Below are 19,780 nucleotides of genomic sequence, written 5' to 3' on the forward strand. Positions count from 1 at the left end.
CTTGCGTGTGGGCAAGTGCAGGAAGGACTCTGCCTGCCGGGACCCCCTGCTGGAGCACCAGGGAGGTGGTGGCCCCACCCCAGAGCCGGGAACCCTGCAATGGGAAAAGACCCCGAAGGGCCACGGGCAGGTTCTCAGGGCAGGGCTGGGGAACCTTCGTCTTGGTTCTCCGCCTGCAACGGGTGTCTGAGCCAGGGGGCTGAAGGATCTCTCCTCCTCCTGAGCAGAACTGCTGCTTTGGCACGAAGGGTGTCCTTGAACCCCAGACCTGTTGCAAAAACAGCCCCAATTTTGCAAGCAGATGCCCTTGCCCGGGCAGCGTGGATTGTTCCCGAGAATCCTGGCGGGCAAACCACCTCCAGCACAAAGTCCAGTCCCCATGACTGAAATCCTAGTCTGGATTCTCTTCCCGCCCCAGTTCAGAGTCTAGTGTGTAACCTTTTTCTCTCTCTCTCCTCATCTTGTTTCTGTCCGTCTGCCCAGAACCTGCGTTCTTGAGGGTACAGCTTTGCTTAGACCACAGGCCTGTAGGCAGGGCCGCTCTGGATCCTAATTTCTGTACAGCACCCACTGCCTTTAGGCACTGCCTAAATGATACACAGAAAATAGCTCCATTGACTCCCTGGAGCCTGACCAAAGAGTTTAGCCATTCACCAGATTTAGAAGAGATGGAAATAATTTATATATTACCATGAGGGCATTTCTGAGATGCCAAAAGAATTTAGCGAACAGCATTATCCCTTACAGTTCAGCCGAAAAATCCTGTTTTCTGTTTCATGTCTTGCTTGTGCTAATACACAAGCACAGGGGAAACGGCCTCAAAGCACAGTTGACTTTTTAGACCTGAGGGGTGCAAGGCAATTTAATCAACCCAGAGCCTGCCTGAAATGCTGAATGAGGCTCCCATCGGACCTTCCTGGCGCTGGCAGAATCAGCAGTGCAGGAGACCTGGAAGATGCAGGTCGCTCACTTCTCAGCTGTGGAAATACCACCCGCTCCGGGTGCTCTCTTCCTAGGGGGGCACTCAGCAGACCTGCGTGTTACGCAGACTCGGAGGGTCGGAGGATCTTTCTCTTTCTGAACCCAACCTGGTCACCCCTTTAACAGAACAGTTTCATCTAGTTCCCTGCCATGCGAAAACAGCTTCGGTTCCATTTTTCTTAAGTGTTTCTAAAGCAAATATTGGAAAAAAACAAAGCAAGCTTGTGATGTTTTGAGCTGCACTCCAAGTTCAGCTCAGGCGTTTTAAGAGCAGAACTGGTTTTCCACACAAAGGGTTCTCACTGCGCTTCTGCGGGAGAGGAAAGGTAGTTATTAAGAAACAAAACCTGGGTTCCTTCCTGTTTTAATTTCTGTGGGCCTGAATAGGAGTAGCGATATTCTGATGAATTACAGTATTTGTACCCTGCTTTTTTGCTCAAGAAAGCATACAAAACTACATATAAACACACAGGAATCTTCTCCAATCCAGTGCTCTCCAGAGAAGTCAGATGATGGCTTCCTGTCAGCTCCGGGCAACTAATAGCCAAACAGAAGAGCAGAAACAAAGCACCAGATTTAAAACCAGGTCTGCTTAAACTAGGCTTGTGGAGCCTCCGGCCACACCTGGTCTGTCCAGAATTCCACGGAAGGATCCTCTCCCCTCTCCCTCCATCCTCCAGTCCTTTAGCGTTTCCTGTCCTTTGCACCTGTTTCCCCCACAATCAACAATGCCAAGATGCCGCTTCCAAGGCTTGGTTTCTGGCAGCAAGAGCGTTGAGCTGAAACAGGCTGGCATTTAGACCCCACCTGCTCAGCCACACGGCCGGCTCCTTTCAATTAGCTGGAACCGGACGCGTCCTTCCGGCACCCACGCCGCTCGCTCCCCCTCTGGCTTTGCCAGCCAGCAAATGCAGTCCAGTTCGGGGCCTGGACAGCCATGGAGGAAGGCCCAGCCTAGGCGGGAATGGACGTGGAACCGCTGGCGAGGAAGGGGCGAAAGAGAAAAGCGAGAGCCACACAGAAACTGACACGAGGCGAGCAGCCGAGACCGAACATCTAGAAGCTTTATTTGAACCCTTTACAATAGGTAGGAGGAATCACAACATCAAATCCGGAAATGCTGCTAATGGAGACAGTCATACAAGTCCAAGAGCAGGAGGGGAAGGCGAAGGCGAACAAGAACCAGCCCGGCGGCTGTGACACCCACGCACCAAGCGGCCACCTCCCGTGGCCCAGCTCCCACTGTCCATGCATCTCTTGCCCACCCCCCCGCCCCAGGAGAAAGAGGAACCGCCCCCACGAGGCTAACACAGAAACACTTGCAAAATTGGACACGCCTGCACCGACACCGTCCCGAGCGGCGTGGCGTGGCGTGGCTCGCGCCCCCTCCGGCTCCGCAGCCACGTGCGGCTCCCACGAGGAGGGAGGGGAGACGCCCACGGAGATCCAAAGCCGCCACCGCCGGTTCCACACACAGGAGCGCTTTTAAGTGCCACGGTGGCAGGTAAGGCCTCGCTGCCTTCTTGGGAAGGGAAAACCAGTCCCCTGTTGAGCGGGGGGGAGGGGGGAGATGGGAAAATCAACTGCTCCGACCCCACAGATGTTTCAGGCCCACACGCTCTGTGGGCCGCCCGCATCGCTGTACCCCAACTTCCCCACAGGTGCCCTCCGACTGTGCCGGACCACACACGCCGTTCCCCGCCAGCAAGACCCGGCCATTCGCTCGCTCGCAGACCGCCCTTGTCCCTCTGAACGCTGCAAGTGACGCGGGAAGGGGCCAGCTGAGGACCTTTTCTGCTCCAAAAATGCACCGTGGCCCAGGAGTTCTTGCCCCAGAACCTACTGCGGCCAAGACCGGACCGGATGCAGCCCAATGCCAGGATGCCAGCACACCAAGGGGTGGCCTGGCCTGGCCCGTTTCCTCAGCCCAGCTCTAAAACAAAAAGGCGTGTGGTTTTCCTAGCTGCTTTGGTTGTGAATGGAAGGGAAGGGAAGGGAAGGTCTCGATCACAGCCAGATTTACCATGTCTGGGAACTGTAAGCATTATTCAGTCCAGACTAATCCAACCTGTCTTCTGCATGCCATTCTGTGCTCCTAAAATTCATAGTTAAGCCATGAAAAACTGCACTCGGGCCGAAGACAGGTTATCGTTACGTCACATCACAGAGGTCCCATTTAAAGAGCGCCAGTTTTGCAGTTTTCTGTCTCCTGGGATGAGCTTTGGGGGGAAAAAAAAGTTTCGCAGGTTTTTGAGTGGTTCTGCTTGAAGGAAAATACCCAAGCTGCATGGAGCATTGCTAACTTTTGGGGGGATGTGAGGAGGAAGGATGAAAAATGCGGTACACACTTTCCTTCTACCAACGAAAACAGAAGCCGGCTCCATGGACAAGGTGGCGGCAGAGCCGGTCTCTCCCAAGCTGCAGAGCTGAGCCCACCTGCTCTCCCCTCGCTTGTCTGCCAGGATCATCCTGTGGAAGGCGGGGGGGGGGGGGGCGGACAGCCAAGGTCCAGGCCACGGTCTCCTCCATTTGGCAGCCATTCACCCAGGAAACCGCCGGTCGACTAGCCCCATCTACCCCACCAGGAATGCGGGGAGCGGTAGCCCCACACCCCTGCAAGGTGCTGGTGGGGGAAGGCTGACCCAGGGTGATTTCTGGGCCTCACCTCTGCCCACTCAGGCCGAAGGTGTAACCTGGAACGGAAGCAGCACACCTTGCAGGGGAAGGTGGGCAGTGATGGAGAAGCCATGCTCCAGACCTGCCCACCTGTTGGGACCTGCTTTTCTCCCCAAGGCGCCCCCGGCTCTCTGGAGTCACTGCTACCCTGGGTACAGAGATGGGCTCGTCCCTCCTCCGCCACCCCGGCTTGGCAACCTGGTTTCTCAGCCCGTGTGGCCAACACCAAGGGGCCTCCCGAAATCCTGGACCATCAGCATCGGAAAGAAGCCGAGCACTGGCAGAGTCCCGCACCCCTACCGAGCTGCAAGCAGCCCGCCGACCCACTCCGGAGCGAGCCACGAGGTATCTCGGCCCCAAATGCCCCAGGCCAAGCTGCAGCGCCCAGAGCTTCGGCCCCAGGAGTCAATGCTGCGACCCTGCAGGTCATTCCGCCTGGACCACAAAAGGCAGTCCTGCTGTGACACAAACCGCAGCACATTTGCGACTTCGCTCGCGCAGGGGAGGAAACGGACTGGTCTAGCCAGAGAGAGCACAAGACACTGAGGTACCTCTGAGCTGCCTACACACAGATAAACGTGGGTACAACGCACTTCCCGATCGATCGTGCCCGGGTTCAGATCCAATCCATCCCTTCTTTTGCTATCCCAGGTGAACACGTTCAGCGTCAGTTGCAGGAAGTCCCGAACACCCATAACAAAGCCAAGATCTCAATGTACTTTTCAAACCTGGGCTTGGCAGATATTTTGGTCTTTTACAAGAAAAAGTCTACTGCACGTAACAACACATGCCAGCTGTTCTTCCTATGAAGTTTTTGCTAGAATACCCGCTTCTCCCCTCCCCACAACTGCTTCCATCCCTTTCAAGATGGGAGGAGACGACCAGCCCTGGACTCTGAACCTTCTTCCACAAGTGCAGCATTTACAAGCGACTTTCAAATCTTCCACGTTCTTGTTCAAAGTTAAAGCTTCCCTCTTTGCTAAAGCGATCCTCTATTAATCTAAGGCTAAAAACACAGGCACGACACTTACTAGTGAGCGTGTGGCACAGAAAGGTGCACACCCCAAGGCTTGTCTAGCCAGAACTGGGTGCAAAAGAGGGGACACCTGTGCATTTTCGCGGATTGGGGGCTGCACCCAAATCATGTGCGTTGGGGGAGGACAAAGAAACACCCTTACAAGAGGAGGTTTTTGCCGTCACAGGAGATAAAGTGCAACGTAATCTGACTTCCCGAGGGGTCCCCAGTAGGAGACGACGAAAGGAGCCCGCCGGTTGGCACAGCCCGCGGCAGCGAGACCCGAACCGAGTGCCTCGGCAGAGCAGCCAACCTGGGGAAGGGGGGGACCGCGGAGAGTGCCCGGCTGCAGGCCGCCCCCCGCTCTCGGCGCCTCGGACTCGCTCGCGCACCAAGGCCGTCTTCCGCAAAGAAGGGGGAGGCGTTGGCCTCCCCCCGCACGTGACCCACGGGAGCGAGGGAGGGCCGGGCACGAGGCGGCGTGCCCAGGTGCCCAGCAGCAGCCTTGCGTCGTTGCTTCGGGCCAGGCCCCCACCCTCAACGGGCACGGCTGCACCAGCCTTCCCCCCCACCTTCCCGTCATCTGAGCCCAGACTCTGCGTGCTCCGTCAGCAGGCTGGGCGACCTCGGCCGGGGCGTCAGAGTCCGGCGTGAGTGCCGAGAGCATCTGCCACCGCGCCCCGGGAGATGGCGGAGCAGGGACCAGACACAAGGATGGGGGCTTGTGGGGGTTCAGGGACAGGCAATGTGTCCCCCGTGGGCCTGGAGGCACCACAGCAGCCGGGCCTTTCCAAAGGAGGCCTACGGTGTTGTTCCCGACAGGTCCCGCTCTGGTCCAGGATGCCGGACAGATGTGGGGTCCCCACTGCAAAATCCAGGGGAGCAGCAGCCACCACCCGGCAAGGAGTTCTCCCGCGTGAGGCTCACGGACACGAAGAGGAGGGCGTTTCGCTGAGGCTTGGGCAGGAGAATTCCAGCTGGCCCCCAAGCACAGCTCAGGCCTGTCCTCAATTCACCGCCTGGGATGCCGGCCCCAAATCTGGGGTATCGCCTCCCGGGTGAGCTGCTCCAGGGCGCAGCTCTTTTGCGGATCGCAAGGGTTGATCCCCATGGCCTCCTGCATGACCGGAGGTGAACGGACAGAAGAGGGGGCAGGCGGGGCGACTGGGGTGCTCTGGGGCAGCGCAGGGTGAAGCGCAGGCTCCCGAGACCTGAAGGTGAGCAAAGAAGGGGCACGGGGTGCGCTCAGTTGCTGCAAAAACAGTGGCTACCCGGCTGGTTGGCAATGGCGGTGCCAGCGCGGAGGCCTGCTCAAAAAAGGCATGGAAGGGGGCAGGGCTCGTGGCGAGGACAGAAGCATCCTTTTCCTAGGTACAAAACCCGCACGCTGAAGGCCCAGTAGGAAAAGAAGGATGCCATCGTAAGGTTCAGTGGACCACATGGATGAAAAAAAACCTGTTACAGTTTAAAAAGCCATTTTATTAGAAATCATGCAACCTTTAATATATATAAAAAACAACCACAAGTGCAATTTGTTTGTGTGAATGCAGACCGGGGGTTTATTGTGTCACGGAGAAGCATTCTGGCTACAGGGAGATGGTGGGGGAGCTGCGTGTCCTCGACTGCTTTCCACGCCCCGCCTCTCTGGCGCCCCCCCCCACCGCCCCCCGCCATCCGCCGTCCCAGCCCCAAGCAGGGATCTGCCTGCAGGGCGACCCCCAACACCTGTGTTTGGCTTTTCAGACTTCAGTGAGAATTCTTCACAACGTTTAAACTTTTATTTACATTTCAGTTTAGTGTCATTTCTAACAGGAAACAGAGACCTCGATCCTCACAGCCCCCTCCCTCAAGAACACAGCCAGGGGCTTCTCCGGCAGGGACGGGGGCACGTGCCCTCCAGCGCCCTCCTCGGCACCTGATACGCATCCAGTCAGCCCCGCCAAGAGCCCTGCCTCGTCAGACCCTCGCACACTTTCCAAAGTCCCTCTCCGGGAGACGGCAGCTTCGCCTCCAGCCCACCGGCCAGCTTCTCCGCCCCGGCGGGCTCCCCTCTAAACACCACATCCCGTCCCAAGCCTCTCGTGCGACCGACACGTCCTGGGGGGAACCCGGAGCCGGTGGATTCCGGCGATCCCCACCCTGCGCCCCGATGCTACGGCAGTGAAGGAGGAGACCCCGGGCAGAGCGGGTGAGGAACCCGCCTCCGCAGGGCCGCCGAGGGGTGCGCGCGTGCGTGCGTGCGTGCGAGAGGCAGACCTTGCCTAGGCTAGCGCGTCCCCGGCGGCAGTGGGTCGGGGAGGCCCGTCGGCTCTGCAGGCCGCAGCGACGGGCACGCCTGCCCGCTCGCCCGCCCTTTCGTCCCGCAAAGCAGCCTCATACACTTTCAGGTCAACATGGCTTACTGTAATTTAGCTCCATCATTTCAAAAAATATTTTAAACACACACAAAAGAACCACCACACAAAAGTAAAAATGAAAAGAAACACAAGTTAAAATGGCTGGATATGTTGATACGAAGCCGGCAGCGCTGCAGTAGCGATTAATGCGTTTAATTCTCCTATGGCAAGGGGGGGCAGAGATGGGGGGCGGGGAGGAGGAGGGGGGCCGGCGATCTAGCAACAGTCATCAGCAACACGCTTATCACCATGGGGGAAGAGACGAGGGGGGGGCAGGAGGAAGCGAGTGAGCGGATACAGACCAGCGTTAAATAGGAGGCGAGGCGGCTGGAGGCGGGGTGGGCAGGGTGGCCCGCAACGCCCTCTCCCGTGGACGCCCGCCCGGCCCCGATCCCGGCCCCGGCCCCGGGCAAGCAGGCCAAGCCGGCCACTCCAGGAACAGCCCCCCTCGTGGGGGAGGCGGAAGCGCTCCAGCTCGCCCCGCGGCCGCCCCGAGCCCAGGCCCCGGCAAGGGCCCCCTGCGCCCGACGAGCTCCCCCCCGCAGAGCCCGGGAGCCCTGGCGCAGGCCGACGCGAGCGGCCCCCGTGCCCCCGAGGGCTCAGCCCGCCCTTCCTGGGCCCAGGGAGACGAGCGCGGCGAGTGGGGTGGCGGGGGCGAGCGGGGGGCGGGGGGCAGAGTCACAAGCCTTGCGGAGAAGGAGCGGCAGAGACCTCTTCCGCGGGGGGAGCCTGCGGGGGGGGGCGGCGGCAGTGGGGGGGCGGCGGCGGCAGAGCTCGGGCTCTCGCTGACGGCGGTGCTATGCCGGGGGGGGGGGCCGCCAGAAGAGACGGGGGGGTGGTTGCAGACTACGGTGTCCACTCCGTGATCCGTGCGGGCCTTCGCCTTCTCACGGAACGTCAGCTTGTGGGACTCAATCTGCAGCGACACACACGGGGGGGGGGGGGTGGGGGGGGAGAAAAGGGGCACAAGGCGACACCAGAATGTCATCGTTAGAGGCCTGGAAAATAAAAGGCGAGTGGCTCCATTAACACACGTGGCAGAGTCCGAGAACACGCGAGAGAGCAGCCGCGGCGCCCCCGCCCGAGGCAGGCGCGTGCCGTGCAGGAGGGGGTCCCGGGTGGGGGTCTCGGGCGGCTCGCCCCCCGGCCCGGGGGGGGACCCGGGCTCCTCACGTGCCCTTCCAGGGCCGCTCTGGGGAGCCCCTTCCGCCCGAGGGCCGAATGCGCGCCCGCCGCGGCTCTCCGGGAGGGCCGGGAGGGGCTCGGCCGCCGACCGCTCGCCTCCCGCCCTGGGCCGGGCCCTTGGCGCAGGCGGCCCCTCGGGCATGGGGGGCTCCCCATGCAAGCAGCCCCCGGCACCCCCGGCCCCGCACTTACTTGTTTCCGGTATGTGAGTGTCGAAGGACTGGGTTTCCCTTTGGTCCCCACCGCCCAGAGCGGGCGCAGCTGGCCCTACGCCGTTCTCCTGCGGGGCGCCGCTGCCAGGCGGGGGCGGGGGCGCGGTCGCAGCGCCGTTCTGGGGGGCTGCCTCCTCACCCCCCTCAGTCTACAAGGAAACAATGGGGTGGGGAGGACAATGAGGAGTCAATACGAGGATGGGGTGGGATGGGGTGGCGTGGGATGAAGACGCGCCGGCCAGGAGATGGGGATGCCCCACGGGGTGGGCCCGTCTTGCCCGCACGAGGCCCCCCACACAGACCGGGGGGCAGTGGGAAGCCCCCCGGGGAGCCCACAGAACAGCCTTAGGAACAGTGAGAAGGGGCCTCCCGGGGCTTCTGGTCCGACGAGGCTTTGCCCACCTGGGGCCCTCCAGTTCTGCTGGGCAACAATTCCCAGAAACCCCCCGGGCATCGGTCCAGGGAAGGCCGGGGCAGTGCCTTTCCTGGGACAACCCCGCCTCGACAGCTCTGCACGTGCTCGAAATCCTTGGGCTGCTCTTGCCTGGCGCACCGCAGCCCCCCCTCCTTGCTGGCTTTCTCTCCCGCCGCCACATCCTCTCCCCAGCCAGGGCAGAACGGCCCGGCTCTCCGTTGCACCCTCTGCGCCTCCTCTCTCCACCCAGCCCTGCTCCTCTCCCTCGGCCAGCCATTCTCTCGCGCCGGGGGCAGCAGCGGAGACAACGCGGCCGTCTGTGCCCGAGGTAGAAGCCACGCGCGCCGGCGTACAGTTTTCGCTCGCAAATAAGGCAGCGTGAAAGAGTATAGCCAGGAGCAGGCACGGGAGCTACGAGCCCCCTCTCGGCTGGAGCTTGAGGCCGCTTTGGAGAGTAAGCCAGACGAAGCTCACGCAACTCGGCTGCACTGCAGGAGGGGACTGCCGGCTGGCGCGAGGGGCCCCGGGAAGGCCTGTGCGTGGCGGAAGGAAGGAAGGAAGGAAGGAAGGAAGGAAGGAAGGAAGGAAGGAGCCTGATGCTCCCAGAAGGCCCCGGCTTTTTTCTGCCTACACCGGCCCAGGGCTGCAAGCTAACACTCCTCTTTGAGGTACAGAAACACGGTGCTGAGGGAGAATCTGGGTGACTTTGGAATAAAGGCAGGTGCTGGCTGTGATGCCAGGAGATTGGAGCTCCCAGATTCTGGGCAAGGGGCCTTGGAAGATGGCCATTTCCGCCTGCAGGGACAGGCCTGGAGGCGGGCAACTTGCAAGGTACGGAAGAGACCCCAGGTTTTGCCCTCATTCAAGGTTTCGAGGGTCTTTTCGAACCCTGTACAGAGGGTCTTGGAAGACGGTAACAAATTCTTTACTACTTCTGTTGCGACCGCTCCTATGAACGGGGTGCATGCATGATACTTTTTTCCAAGAAAAAAGTATTCCATTTCTAGTTTCAACGGTTGTCCCTGTTTGCAGAAGTCGGTGTCAAGGCAGCAACTTCTCCTAGCCCACGCCAAATTTTAGTAGGCAGGGGATGGGAATCTGCCTTAAAAGCAGCAGGAAGTCCGAATTCCCACTGGCATCCCCACCTCTGCACCTTCTGCCGACAACACAAACGACCCAGACAGTCACAGGGGGGACACGGTGGTTGAGGCATGTCATGGAGCGGCACACGTGACCCAGGGGGGTGTTACAGAGCCCCCGGCAACTGAGGCAAGGGAGGAACCAGTGATGTCTGAGCCTGCTTAAATCCTTGCAGCCAAGCTCCTCTCGGCCAGCTCTTTTCGTTTTCGACCTGCGTGCCACATCTTCAAATGGGGCAAAGTATGTCCCCCATTAACTGAAGCCTAAAATGTGCACTTTTTAAAAAAAATACACCTTTTTAAAAAATATGCAATTTTCCAGCACAACTAAAGAACTGGAAATTTATAAACGTTTCTGGGAAAAACTGTGTTTTGGGATTGCAAACTGGCTGCTCCTGCCGCCTGCCTCTGTGGCCAGAAAGAAAATCGCGGCACGTCCCCTCCACCGTGCTGCAAAGGATGCCAGGATGCGACCCTCCGGGGCTGGGCAGGGGGAGCCGCCATGCGCCCACAGCCTCCCGCTGCTCTGGGGACCCCTGCCAGGCTCCCTTCCTGCCCCCTGGCCCAGCACCCACCTTCTTCAGCCTCAGCTCCAGCTGTCTCCCTCCCTGCCACCCCGCAGGGCTCCTGGCAATCCCCCTGCTGCTCCAGGGAAAAGCCCAGGCAGCCACGAGCCTGAGGCCGGCGGCGGGAGGCCTGGAAAGGACTCGTAGCCAAACTCCGCTGGGGGTTCTGCTGCTCATGGATGCGGCTTGAGCTGCCCAGTGCGAAGCTCTGGGGGGAGGACCGGCCTCGCCGTGGGTGCCCACAGCTCCCTTCTCCCCCGCCAGGTGCTGGTGGGCAGTGGCTTCCTGCCCCGAGGCCCTTGGCAGCGGCTGTGCCCCCTCGGGGTGCCGCCAGAGCTGCTGCTTCCGTCTGTGCTGCTTCCGCGGACCCGGGAGCCTCGGGGGGATCTGCGGGGAGGGGGCTGGGCACTGGAGGGGGCTTCCCCACCACTCTGGCGGCCCACGCGATATGGGGCCGACTGTCTGGCATCCCAGGGTGACTGATCTTTCGGAGGCCCTTCCAGGGGACAAGCTGCTCTCACTCACACCCTCTTTCGCGTGGCACCATGAACGTGGCGGTGGCAATGGGCAGACAGACATGAGGGGGGGTGGGGGCGGGGGGGCAGGGCCCGGCCGTACCTTCACGGTGCCGCCCGCTGGCGTGTGCCCAACGTTGTCCAGGGAGCCCACCTTGGCCTGCGCTTTCTCCTTGAAGTTCAGCTTCTGGTTTTCGATCTTGACGTCTCCGCCCCCTTGCCAAGCAACGGAAGAGCAGAACGATGAGGGCTTCCCACCCCCACGGCACGCGCCCCTTCCCTTCACGGGGAGGGGAGAGGGCCGTGCGTGGAATCGACGGAAGGCGCGCGGCGCGGTGGGGAAAGGGCAGTCTGCCCGGGCTTCCCTTCCGACGCGAGGCCGTTCGAACAGGGCAGGGGGCCCCTGCAGGAGACCCGCTGCTGCTCTGGCCCGAGAGCATCTCCACAGCAGCCCCCCTCAGAGGGGAGCTGGCCGGCCGCTTCCCCCCACCCGTCCAAGCACGCCGGCGGTCGCCACCCCTCGCCCTCACCTGGCTTGTGCTTGATGTTCGCTTTGGAGCCACACTTGGAAGCCACTCTGGAGAGGTCGATTTTCTTGTTCAGGATCTGCACCTGCAGAACAGGAGGGGGGGGGGAGCGGGCGGCTCAGGAGCAAGAAGCACGGATGCGGCTCCAGAACGCCGAGGCGGCGTGGCCTCCGCCCTGCCCAAGCTCCCCGCTGGCCCGGGGCCTGGCCGGGGCGAGGCAGGAGCTGCTGCTGCGATGCGGCTCCGGAGACTCGTGAGAAAGAGGCGCCAGGAGAACGGGGCCCCCAGCCCCACCCAGGGCAGCACAAACAGCCAGGCCCCTGCGCCGACCGGAGGTGAGAGCGCAGCCAAAGAGGAGCGACGTGTCCAGCAGTAGCGTTAGGCGTTTTGCCGTGCACGGGCCAGCACCGGCGAACTAGGATCCACGTGAAACACCGGAATCGGCGCGAGAACGAGGGAGCCCCCTGGCGCACTGAAGCCACGGGGGCGATGCCCCCGGACGCCGGTGAGACTGGGGCCCGCTGGCAGGCCGAGAGCCTGGCCCAAGGCGGGCTGCAAAGGGTGGGCATGTTACGGACCCCAAACCTCTGCCCAGCTCTCCCGAATTCTGGTGCCGACGTCCAGGATGCATGTGCTGCGAACAGATTCCGCCAACTCAACCAACTCTGCGTAATTTATTCCAACAGCCAAGGAACTGGGGGCGGGGAAGCTGACACTCGGGTGGGCAGAAGAATGAGCACATCTAGGACTTCCTTTAGGATGAGGGGCAATGGGGGGGGTTCCGCCGGGGGGGGGGACTTGGCCTGCCCCTTCCAGGATCGACCTCGGCAGGCGCTCCGCCCACGTCGTCCTGCAGCCAGAGGCCACGCAGCGAGGTGCTCAGGCCACGCACCTGTGGCCGAACCAGGATACAAGACTGCTGGGGGGGGGGTGAAAAGGGGGCTTCTGATTCCGTAGGACAAGCCTTGTCCAGCTGCCCCCCTCTGGACGTGCCGAACCGTGGCAGGGAAGAGGCCGCGCAAGGGATCCGGCAGGCAGGACACGGCTCAGTGCTGGGAGCTGCTGGGCGCCGGGCACCCGGGGCATCTTTCCGCCATGTGCCTGGCGGGTGCAGGGCCCATGCGGCTGCCCAGGAGCACTGCTGCTCCTGAGCGGTGCCCTGGGGGCAGCAGAGGGGCCGTCCCACCGCCGGACAGGGAGGCCTCCCGCCTCTTCTCCTGGCCGGGCCGGCCTCGGCTGCCCTTCTCCACGAGCCCCACGGCTCGACGTGCGTGGTCTTGGGGCGGGGCTGTGCCAGCCACCACGCTCCTCCCGGGTGGCAGGTGGGGCTCTGGGGGGGGCGGGAAAGCCTGACAGCCATCCCCGCCGGGACACGCATCCCGCCCAGGCCGACAGCCGGGGAGAGGCTGCTGAAGGCCGCTGGCTCCCCGCAGGGCCAGCGATGCGCCGGGGCGCGTGGCCACAAATCCGGCCACGGCAGGCGACGCGGAACTGACGGAAGACGAACAAGCCCACCTTGTGCAAGGCCGACCGGGCCGCGGTGGAGGGTCTACTCACATTGGTACTGCCCTGGCTGGGCTTGGGGACCGTGGACGGCTGGGAGCAGCTGCCCGGAGCTGGCTTTGGGGCATTTGGAACCTGAAAATGACAAGCGCTTTACTCTCCGGACCGCATGGCCTGGTGTCGTTTTGCTCTGCAGAGCAAGGAGAGCGAGAGGAAGCAGGTGACAGCGCGGGAAGGCAGCGGGGAGAGGAGGAGGAAGAGGGCCAAGTGGGCGCCACCCCTCTCCGACACCACAGGAGGGCCACGAAAGGTGCGAGAAGGCAACATGGGACAGAAAAGGGGGCAGCTGCAGCGCATCAGGCGAGAGGCGCCCAGAATTCACTCCTGCAGGTGGCTTTCTTTTGCAGCTATCTTTGTGGAGAGGCGGAAAGAAGAGAGCTTACAGACGGAAGAGCAGCAGCAGCAGCAGCAGCAGATCCGGAGAATCAATGTGGACAGAAGGATCTACGAGGAACATTTTACAGACGGGGCCCCTCCCCGCCAAGACGCAGCCAATGCAGGTGCTCCAGGGATCCCGTGGATCCCACTCAGAGAAGCGTCCGACCCTCTTCAAGGCTCTGCGGAAGATCCCAACTCCCAGTCCCCAGAGCCACCCCAAGACCCGGTCCCCGACTCGCATCTGATACGCTCGGCAGCACTGCCGGAGCTGAGAGGCGCCCGTGCCCGCGGAAAGGGCTCGAGGGGTAAGGCCGCCGAAGAACGCGATTCTCCAAGGCACCGGCAAGCGCAAAACGAGTTCCAAGGCAGCCTTGGCAGGGAGACACGAAGGCTGAGACCGCCTGCAGCTGAAGCATCCTCCCCCAACGTGGTGCCCCTCAGATGCGCCGGACTGCTGCACCCATCTGCCCCAGCCAGTGAGGAGGGAGGCTGCCGCGGAGTCACCACTCTAACGAGCGGCTTGACCTCCGCCACTTCGCCTCTGCTCCATGTCTGCCATCCTGGCCTGCCATACAAAACACCCCACAGCATGAGGCAACTCCCAGCGGGGAAGGGGCCACGAGGGCTCATCTGCCTGCGCCAGCATGGCCCGCTCTTTGAAAACGGCCATGACCCTGCCTGGCTAGAGCGGCGGCAGCGCTTGGCACTCCTTCCTCAGCCCGTACGGGGCACTTCCAAAAAGTCTGCAAGGAGGGGAACGCTCACAAACGGCAATGAACGGCTGGCTGCAGGTTTGGGCCCCCCACCCCACCCCACCCCACCCCACGTGAGCCAGAACTGCCACGCCAGGCCTGCTTGGCTGCGGCGCCTCCGCCTTGCGTCAGACTCGGGCCTGCCGCCCGCTGGTCGCCAGCAGAGTCCCCCCTCGCCCGGCAATCTCCGCTTCCGTTCCCCCGAGTCTACCTCTCGTTCACGTGAAGGCAGGCCTGGGCACGTGGGCCACACCTGGCCGCTGGCTAAGGCCCTCCCAGTCGGGGCATGTCAAGCAGAAGCAGAACCGTGCAAGAGAGCGAGCGACCCGGGCAGGCTAAGCGACGCACGCTGCGCGGACGCATCCCGAAAATCAAGCCATGCAAAACCTGCCAGGGCGAGCGAGGGCGGCCCGAGGCGGAACGCTGGAGTCGGGACCGGGGCTCTGGTTCCAGTCCCCCTTGGCCGTGGAGCCCACCCTCTGTGGCTCTGGGGCCAGGCACAGCCTCTGCCTAGCCTACCTCCCAAGGTGGCTGCTGCGAGGACAAAACCCTCGGGAGGTGCCTGGGCTCCTCGCGAGGGGAGGAAATGCGACTGAATGGTAAAATAAACCATCAGAACGACTTCTGCAAGCGGCAGAACATAGATACTCCTGGGTGTAAAATGTGATGTGGTTTTCCGCCAGGGCAGTGTTCCTCCAGATGTTTCGGGCAAACGGTTAGCCACATTGGCTAGGGCAGATGGAGGTCGCGGCACGAAACCTCTGGAGGGAACCAGCTTGTCCAGCCCGGCGTCCTCGTCCTGGGCCGATACATGGAGCGTATGACTGGGTCTCCCACCACGGAAGCGCACGCTGCCCGCCTTCGCCCCTTCAGGTGGACAGAGTTCGTAAGGCCCACTGCGTCTCCATTCAAGGGATGTCCAGGGGAGGCCGGCGCTGCCTCCTCATCTCCTGGATGCGCTTGTCCTCTGCGTGGAGCACTTTCTTCCTTATGGAGGAACATCTGGACCTGCGAGCCCCTCTGAGGCCTAAGTGGCGCATCCGAGACCCGGCTCAAGTCCTCCTCTCCCAGGGAGAACAAGGCTTGCGTGCCGACCGGCGTCAAGCCCGGGATGGACTTCTGCGTGCAGAGATGGGCCTTCGTACATCTAACTCAGCCCAGCGCATGGTCGAGAGGGCTGGATTAGCAGTACTGCAGGCCAAAAAGGGGCACTCGGTTTAGATTCTGAGCCTGGCAGATCGAGGCCGGTCAAGATATCACAGCCCGAAAGTGATCAAAGTAGCTCCCGAGAGACTACAAACCCCTAACAACCACGCCTGTCCAGAAGTTTCCGTGAAAGCTCTGATTTCGGGCCCTGCTTCTTTGGGGGGAACGGCCACAAACAGAAACATTCACACAGTCCAACACACACACCAGTCACAACCAGAACAAAAAGGGGTTAGTAGAAAGACAGCTGGCTGGAGGTCCCCATACTTACATTCCCACCTCCAGGGACATGCTTAATATTGTCCTTGGAACCGCATTTGGACTGGACGTGGCTGTAGTTGGCTTTTTTGGAGACTATCTGGACCTGGAGCGTCACAGAGATGGAGAGAACAACACAAGGGAAGAGGGTCGGTTAGAATTCTCGCAAGGGACGACGGGCGGACAGACGGACGGACGGACGGACGGACGGACGGACAACAGACAGACAGACAGACAGACAGACAGACAGACAGACAAGAGCTCGTGTTAGACTTTCAACCTGGTTAAGTGCGAACTCACTGGACAGGGAAGGGACAGAGAAAGGCGGACAGAGCGCGCAAATGAGCAAACCAGACAGCTAAGCAAGCAGCAGGTGGCGGCAAGAGCACAGGCGGCCCGCCCCCCCACCCACCCCGTACCCTACGGCCTGGCACACAGCGCACGAGGAAGAGTGCGCTCTGAGGAAGGCCGTCCCCATAAACGGCCCCCGGGGCGGTGTGGGAAGTTGCTCTGACGGGCCGACCGTGTGCGCAGGTGGGAGGCAGAGAGCCGACTCTCCGCCGGCATGGGGTGGCCAGGCGGGGCCCGCACGCCCGATTTCTCATTAAGCTCACGAGTCTTTTTGCAAAGGCCAGGTGCCTCCGCGAGACGCCTTGAAAGAGTTGGGGTGCTGCCTTCTGAGCAATCTGTCCTGACAGGGTCACTGTGCTGGAAGAGCTGCAGAGACCTACTTCGGCTGGCTGGGTGCAGCACCCTCCGATCTCCCAAAAATCAGAGCGGCGAGCAGAGACCCGCGTGGCCCAGGACTGCCCCCCCCCCCGCCCCCAGGCTGTATTATGTGGCTCAGGGGAGCGGGAACCTCCTCGGCTGGGACTGACCCCCGCACAAGGCACCACACGGCAGCGGTCCGGGGGGGGGGGCTTCCCTGGCCGGCTCCTCCACCAACCCCTCAGCCCAACTGGGGAAGCGACCCTGCACCCCTGGACTGGAGACCGCTTTTCCATCCTGGGGGGTGTTCTTTGCCATCTGTGCTTGATGCACTTCCAGGGGAGAATGAGACGGCTGGTTATAACCCCTAGGCAACGCTTCCGCACCTTTGGTTACCTTCCTTTCTATCCCACCAGCAGCCAAAGCTGCCTGTGTGCAAACGTGAGAGAGACGCTCAGCTGTGCGGAGTGAACACCGGCCTGGCCGGCTGCAGAGGTCTTCTTTGCGGGCCTTTTCCCTATTTATTATTTATTTAGAACATTTGTATGCCGCCCCCGGCTGTAGTTTTCCTTCACGATCTGCCTACACCTGACAGAGGAATTTGGCATCTCATCCCTGGATGCGGAGGCCATAAGCGACTCGTTGATCTTTCCGGTGCCACGAGACTTCTTGCTCTCTCGCCGGGAAAAGTGGCTGGCATTCAAGGCAGGCAGGCAGGCTGGGCCGCGAGAAGGGCGAGCCGCCTCCTTCACCCTGCGTGAGCGGAACCGCAGGCGAAGGCCACTCCAGGGGTTACCTTGTCTCGCAGTGAGCAGCTTGGGGCGGGAAGCAGCGCCCAGGGTGTCGCTTCATCATGGGATGCGACAAAACGCACGTGAACCGGAAGCAGCTCAGGGCTGAGCCCAGGGGGAGAGCGCGCTCTGGGCCTCGTGCAGAAGGCCCGGGGACCATTCCCTGCAGGAAGGGCTCCATCCTGAGCCCCTTCCTGGCCTTCCAACGGGACTGTGGAGGGCGGACCGGAGGCCAGCTGGCAAAATCTGCTCCTTCCTCCGTGCACGGCTGGCAGGTATGGAGAGGATGCCAGGATTCAGCCGGTGCGTGGCACGAGCATGGCCGCCTCGGTGAACTCGCGTGCCCCCAGGCACCATCCAGGCCGAGGCCTCTCCCTGGAAGGCCACAAGTGAGCGGTCCTGATGCCCGTTGGAGGGAGGCGAACTCCATGGCTGCTGCGTCCGTGTTCTGCCGTTTGCGGATAGCCCGGGGAGAAACTTGCAAGAATGACAAAGCACCTTCTCCGACTGGGTGCCCTCCAGCTGGGTGGCATCTACCACTCCCAGGAATACCGGCTGGCTGGGGTATGCTGGGAACTGTAGTCCAACCAGATCTGGAGGGCACTGGGCTGGAGAGGGCGGCATTACAGGGATCGGTTCCCCACGAGAACAGTGGAGTTTTACATTGGCACAAAAACTTCTCCTGGGACATCCACCTTCGACCCCGAGGCCTGCAAAACGGCGCTACAGCTTCTGACACACTTGTCCCGAAGCAGCCGGCCCCTTTCCCTTTGAAGTCCACGTGAAGCCGGGCTACAAAACCTTCTCGCTAGCAGAGGCTGGCCCAAGAAACTCGGCCTCTCCACAGGCCGACCAGCCACCAAAGTTCAACTTAATTGGGGTCATGGCTGCTGCCAGGCAGAGCGGGGCATTGTCTTGTGTTCCGGGCGAGCTGAAACAAGCCCAAGAACCCATTAACGCCTCACAATGGGTTGGATGTCGCAAAGTCCAACCTGAATGGACAAAAGCAAAGACTGTTGTTGACAGAGCGAAACACTCGGTCCCTGGTGCCACCAAGCGAGTGCCAGTCATGTCACTCGCTACGTGTCTGGCCGGTCAGAGCGGCTTGGCCAGCGACGGCGTCCACCCACACCAGTGTGGCTCTGTGTTTTTGGAAAATGCCTAGAAACGGTCGGGCGGAGAGCGCCTGCACAGGGTTATGTGGAAGTGGCCATCCCCACGGACATGGCAGCCGCCGGGATCTGGGGGGGTGTCGCCATGCCTGCATTGGAAGAGAACTCCCCCCAACTCAAAATACCTCCCTTTGCCAGCTGAGGATGTGAGCAGCCCGTTTTCTTTCTCTGTGGGATGGGGGTGCACCCCAGGCACAGCAGGTCCTCCGGCACCACCCTGTCCCCACAGCTTGTCATCTCAGTCCCATGGTGCAAGCCCACGGTGGAGAAGGCACACCGGGGGTCCTCTCCTCGCACACCCCAGTCCCAAGAATAAGCTTCACTGCACGGGGAAAGCAACGCCAATTTTCCAGGGAACAGAGTGAAGGGAGCTGCTCCCGTGGGGCTTCGGGAGGTGGGCGGGCCGTGCAAGCAAGCAAAGAGTCTCCCCGACAGCCCGAAGGACGGCCACTCTGAAAACCAAGAAGCTCTGCGGAACTCCACTGCCGGAGACCCTCAGAGAAAATGTTTCTGGGACTCATTCCCATGCATTTCACTGACAGCAGAACAGAACGCGAGAGAGAGAGAGAGAGAGAGAGAGAGGAGGAAGGATGCAAAGAGGAAAGGACCAGAAATGGTCAGTGGCAAGAAAAGCGTGGAGAGCATTAAGAGAAAGGGGGAGTGACCCAAACCGATGGGTGGAAGGAGAAATTAAAAACAGCAGAGGAGTTGATCCTTGTCTCTCTCAAGTGATAGAAGTCTGAAATGGAACTCACTTTCCCATTGGGCTGCTTTTGGGCACCCTCTTTTGTAAAAGCGGTTTTAGCGGTAGCCGTTTTAGATACTGCACTGAGTTCAGGCTTTCGGGCAGCCCCGGCTGACTCTGCCTTTCTCTCTACCTTTGCCTAAATGGAGACAAATGGAGGGTGACTTTCACATCATGAGTGTTAAAAAAAAAGAAAGAGCGAGCGAGAACAGTGACGGGAAGGACAACTGGACATCAAAGCATTCGCAGGGCTCCAACAAGCCAGAGGGGACGCTTTGGAGAGGGCAGCTCCGGGCAACTGCTCCACCCGACCACTGTCCCGGCTTGGGAGAGCCAGGCTCAAGCCCCACACATGTATGGGCCTCCTTGCGCAGCGCTGCGCCTTGCCACGCCTGGGTCTGACCCACTGGGGGGGCACGACGGACGGGAACGGCGCTGGGATGGGGTTTCGGTGCAGAGAGCAATCTGCAACAGCCCGCCGCAGAGGCTGGTAACTGCCCCCCGCACGCGGATCCTAATTCTCAGGGAATTCCCAAGGGGAAAACCCCTACACCAAGTCCCAGTTCCTAAGCTCAGCAAG

The 19,780-nt window shown here is 61.3% G+C and overlaps 1 protein-coding gene across 5 annotated transcripts in view; it reads right to left on the reverse strand.

Moving 5' to 3' along the window:
- Positions 1-2,022: 2,022 nt before the first annotated feature.
- The window catches only part of LOC123017863 (nascent polypeptide-associated complex subunit alpha, muscle-specific form-like), a 72,565-nt gene continuing 54,807 nt past the window's right edge, over positions 2,023-19,780 (reverse strand). Inside the window, exons 11-17 of one of the 5 annotated variants that reach the window (XM_044419485.1) lie at positions 19,211-19,339; positions 15,798-15,890; positions 13,185-13,265; positions 11,631-11,712; positions 11,204-11,316; positions 8,446-8,614; positions 2,023-7,984 (exon numbers count right to left, since the gene is read on the reverse strand). In XM_044419485.1, coding sequence (XP_044275420.1) covers positions 7,980-7,984; positions 8,446-8,614; positions 11,204-11,316; positions 11,631-11,712; positions 13,185-13,265; positions 15,798-15,890; positions 19,211-19,339 — 672 coding nt within the window. In that variant the 3' untranslated portion in view covers positions 2,023-7,979. Of the gene's footprint in view, positions 7,985-8,012; positions 8,067-8,445; positions 8,615-11,203; positions 11,317-11,630; positions 11,713-13,184; positions 13,266-15,797; positions 15,891-19,210; positions 19,340-19,780 lie in introns of those variants that run through there. The other 4 variants (XM_044419484.1, XM_044419487.1, XM_044419486.1 and 1 more) reach the window with 4 other exon arrangements.

Source organism: Varanus komodoensis, unplaced genomic scaffold, assembly GCF_004798865.1.
Source record: "Varanus komodoensis strain SLA01 unplaced genomic scaffold, ASM479886v1 scaffold104, whole genome shotgun sequence".
Classification (NCBI taxonomy): Eukaryota; Metazoa; Chordata; class Lepidosauria; order Squamata; family Varanidae; genus Varanus; species Varanus komodoensis.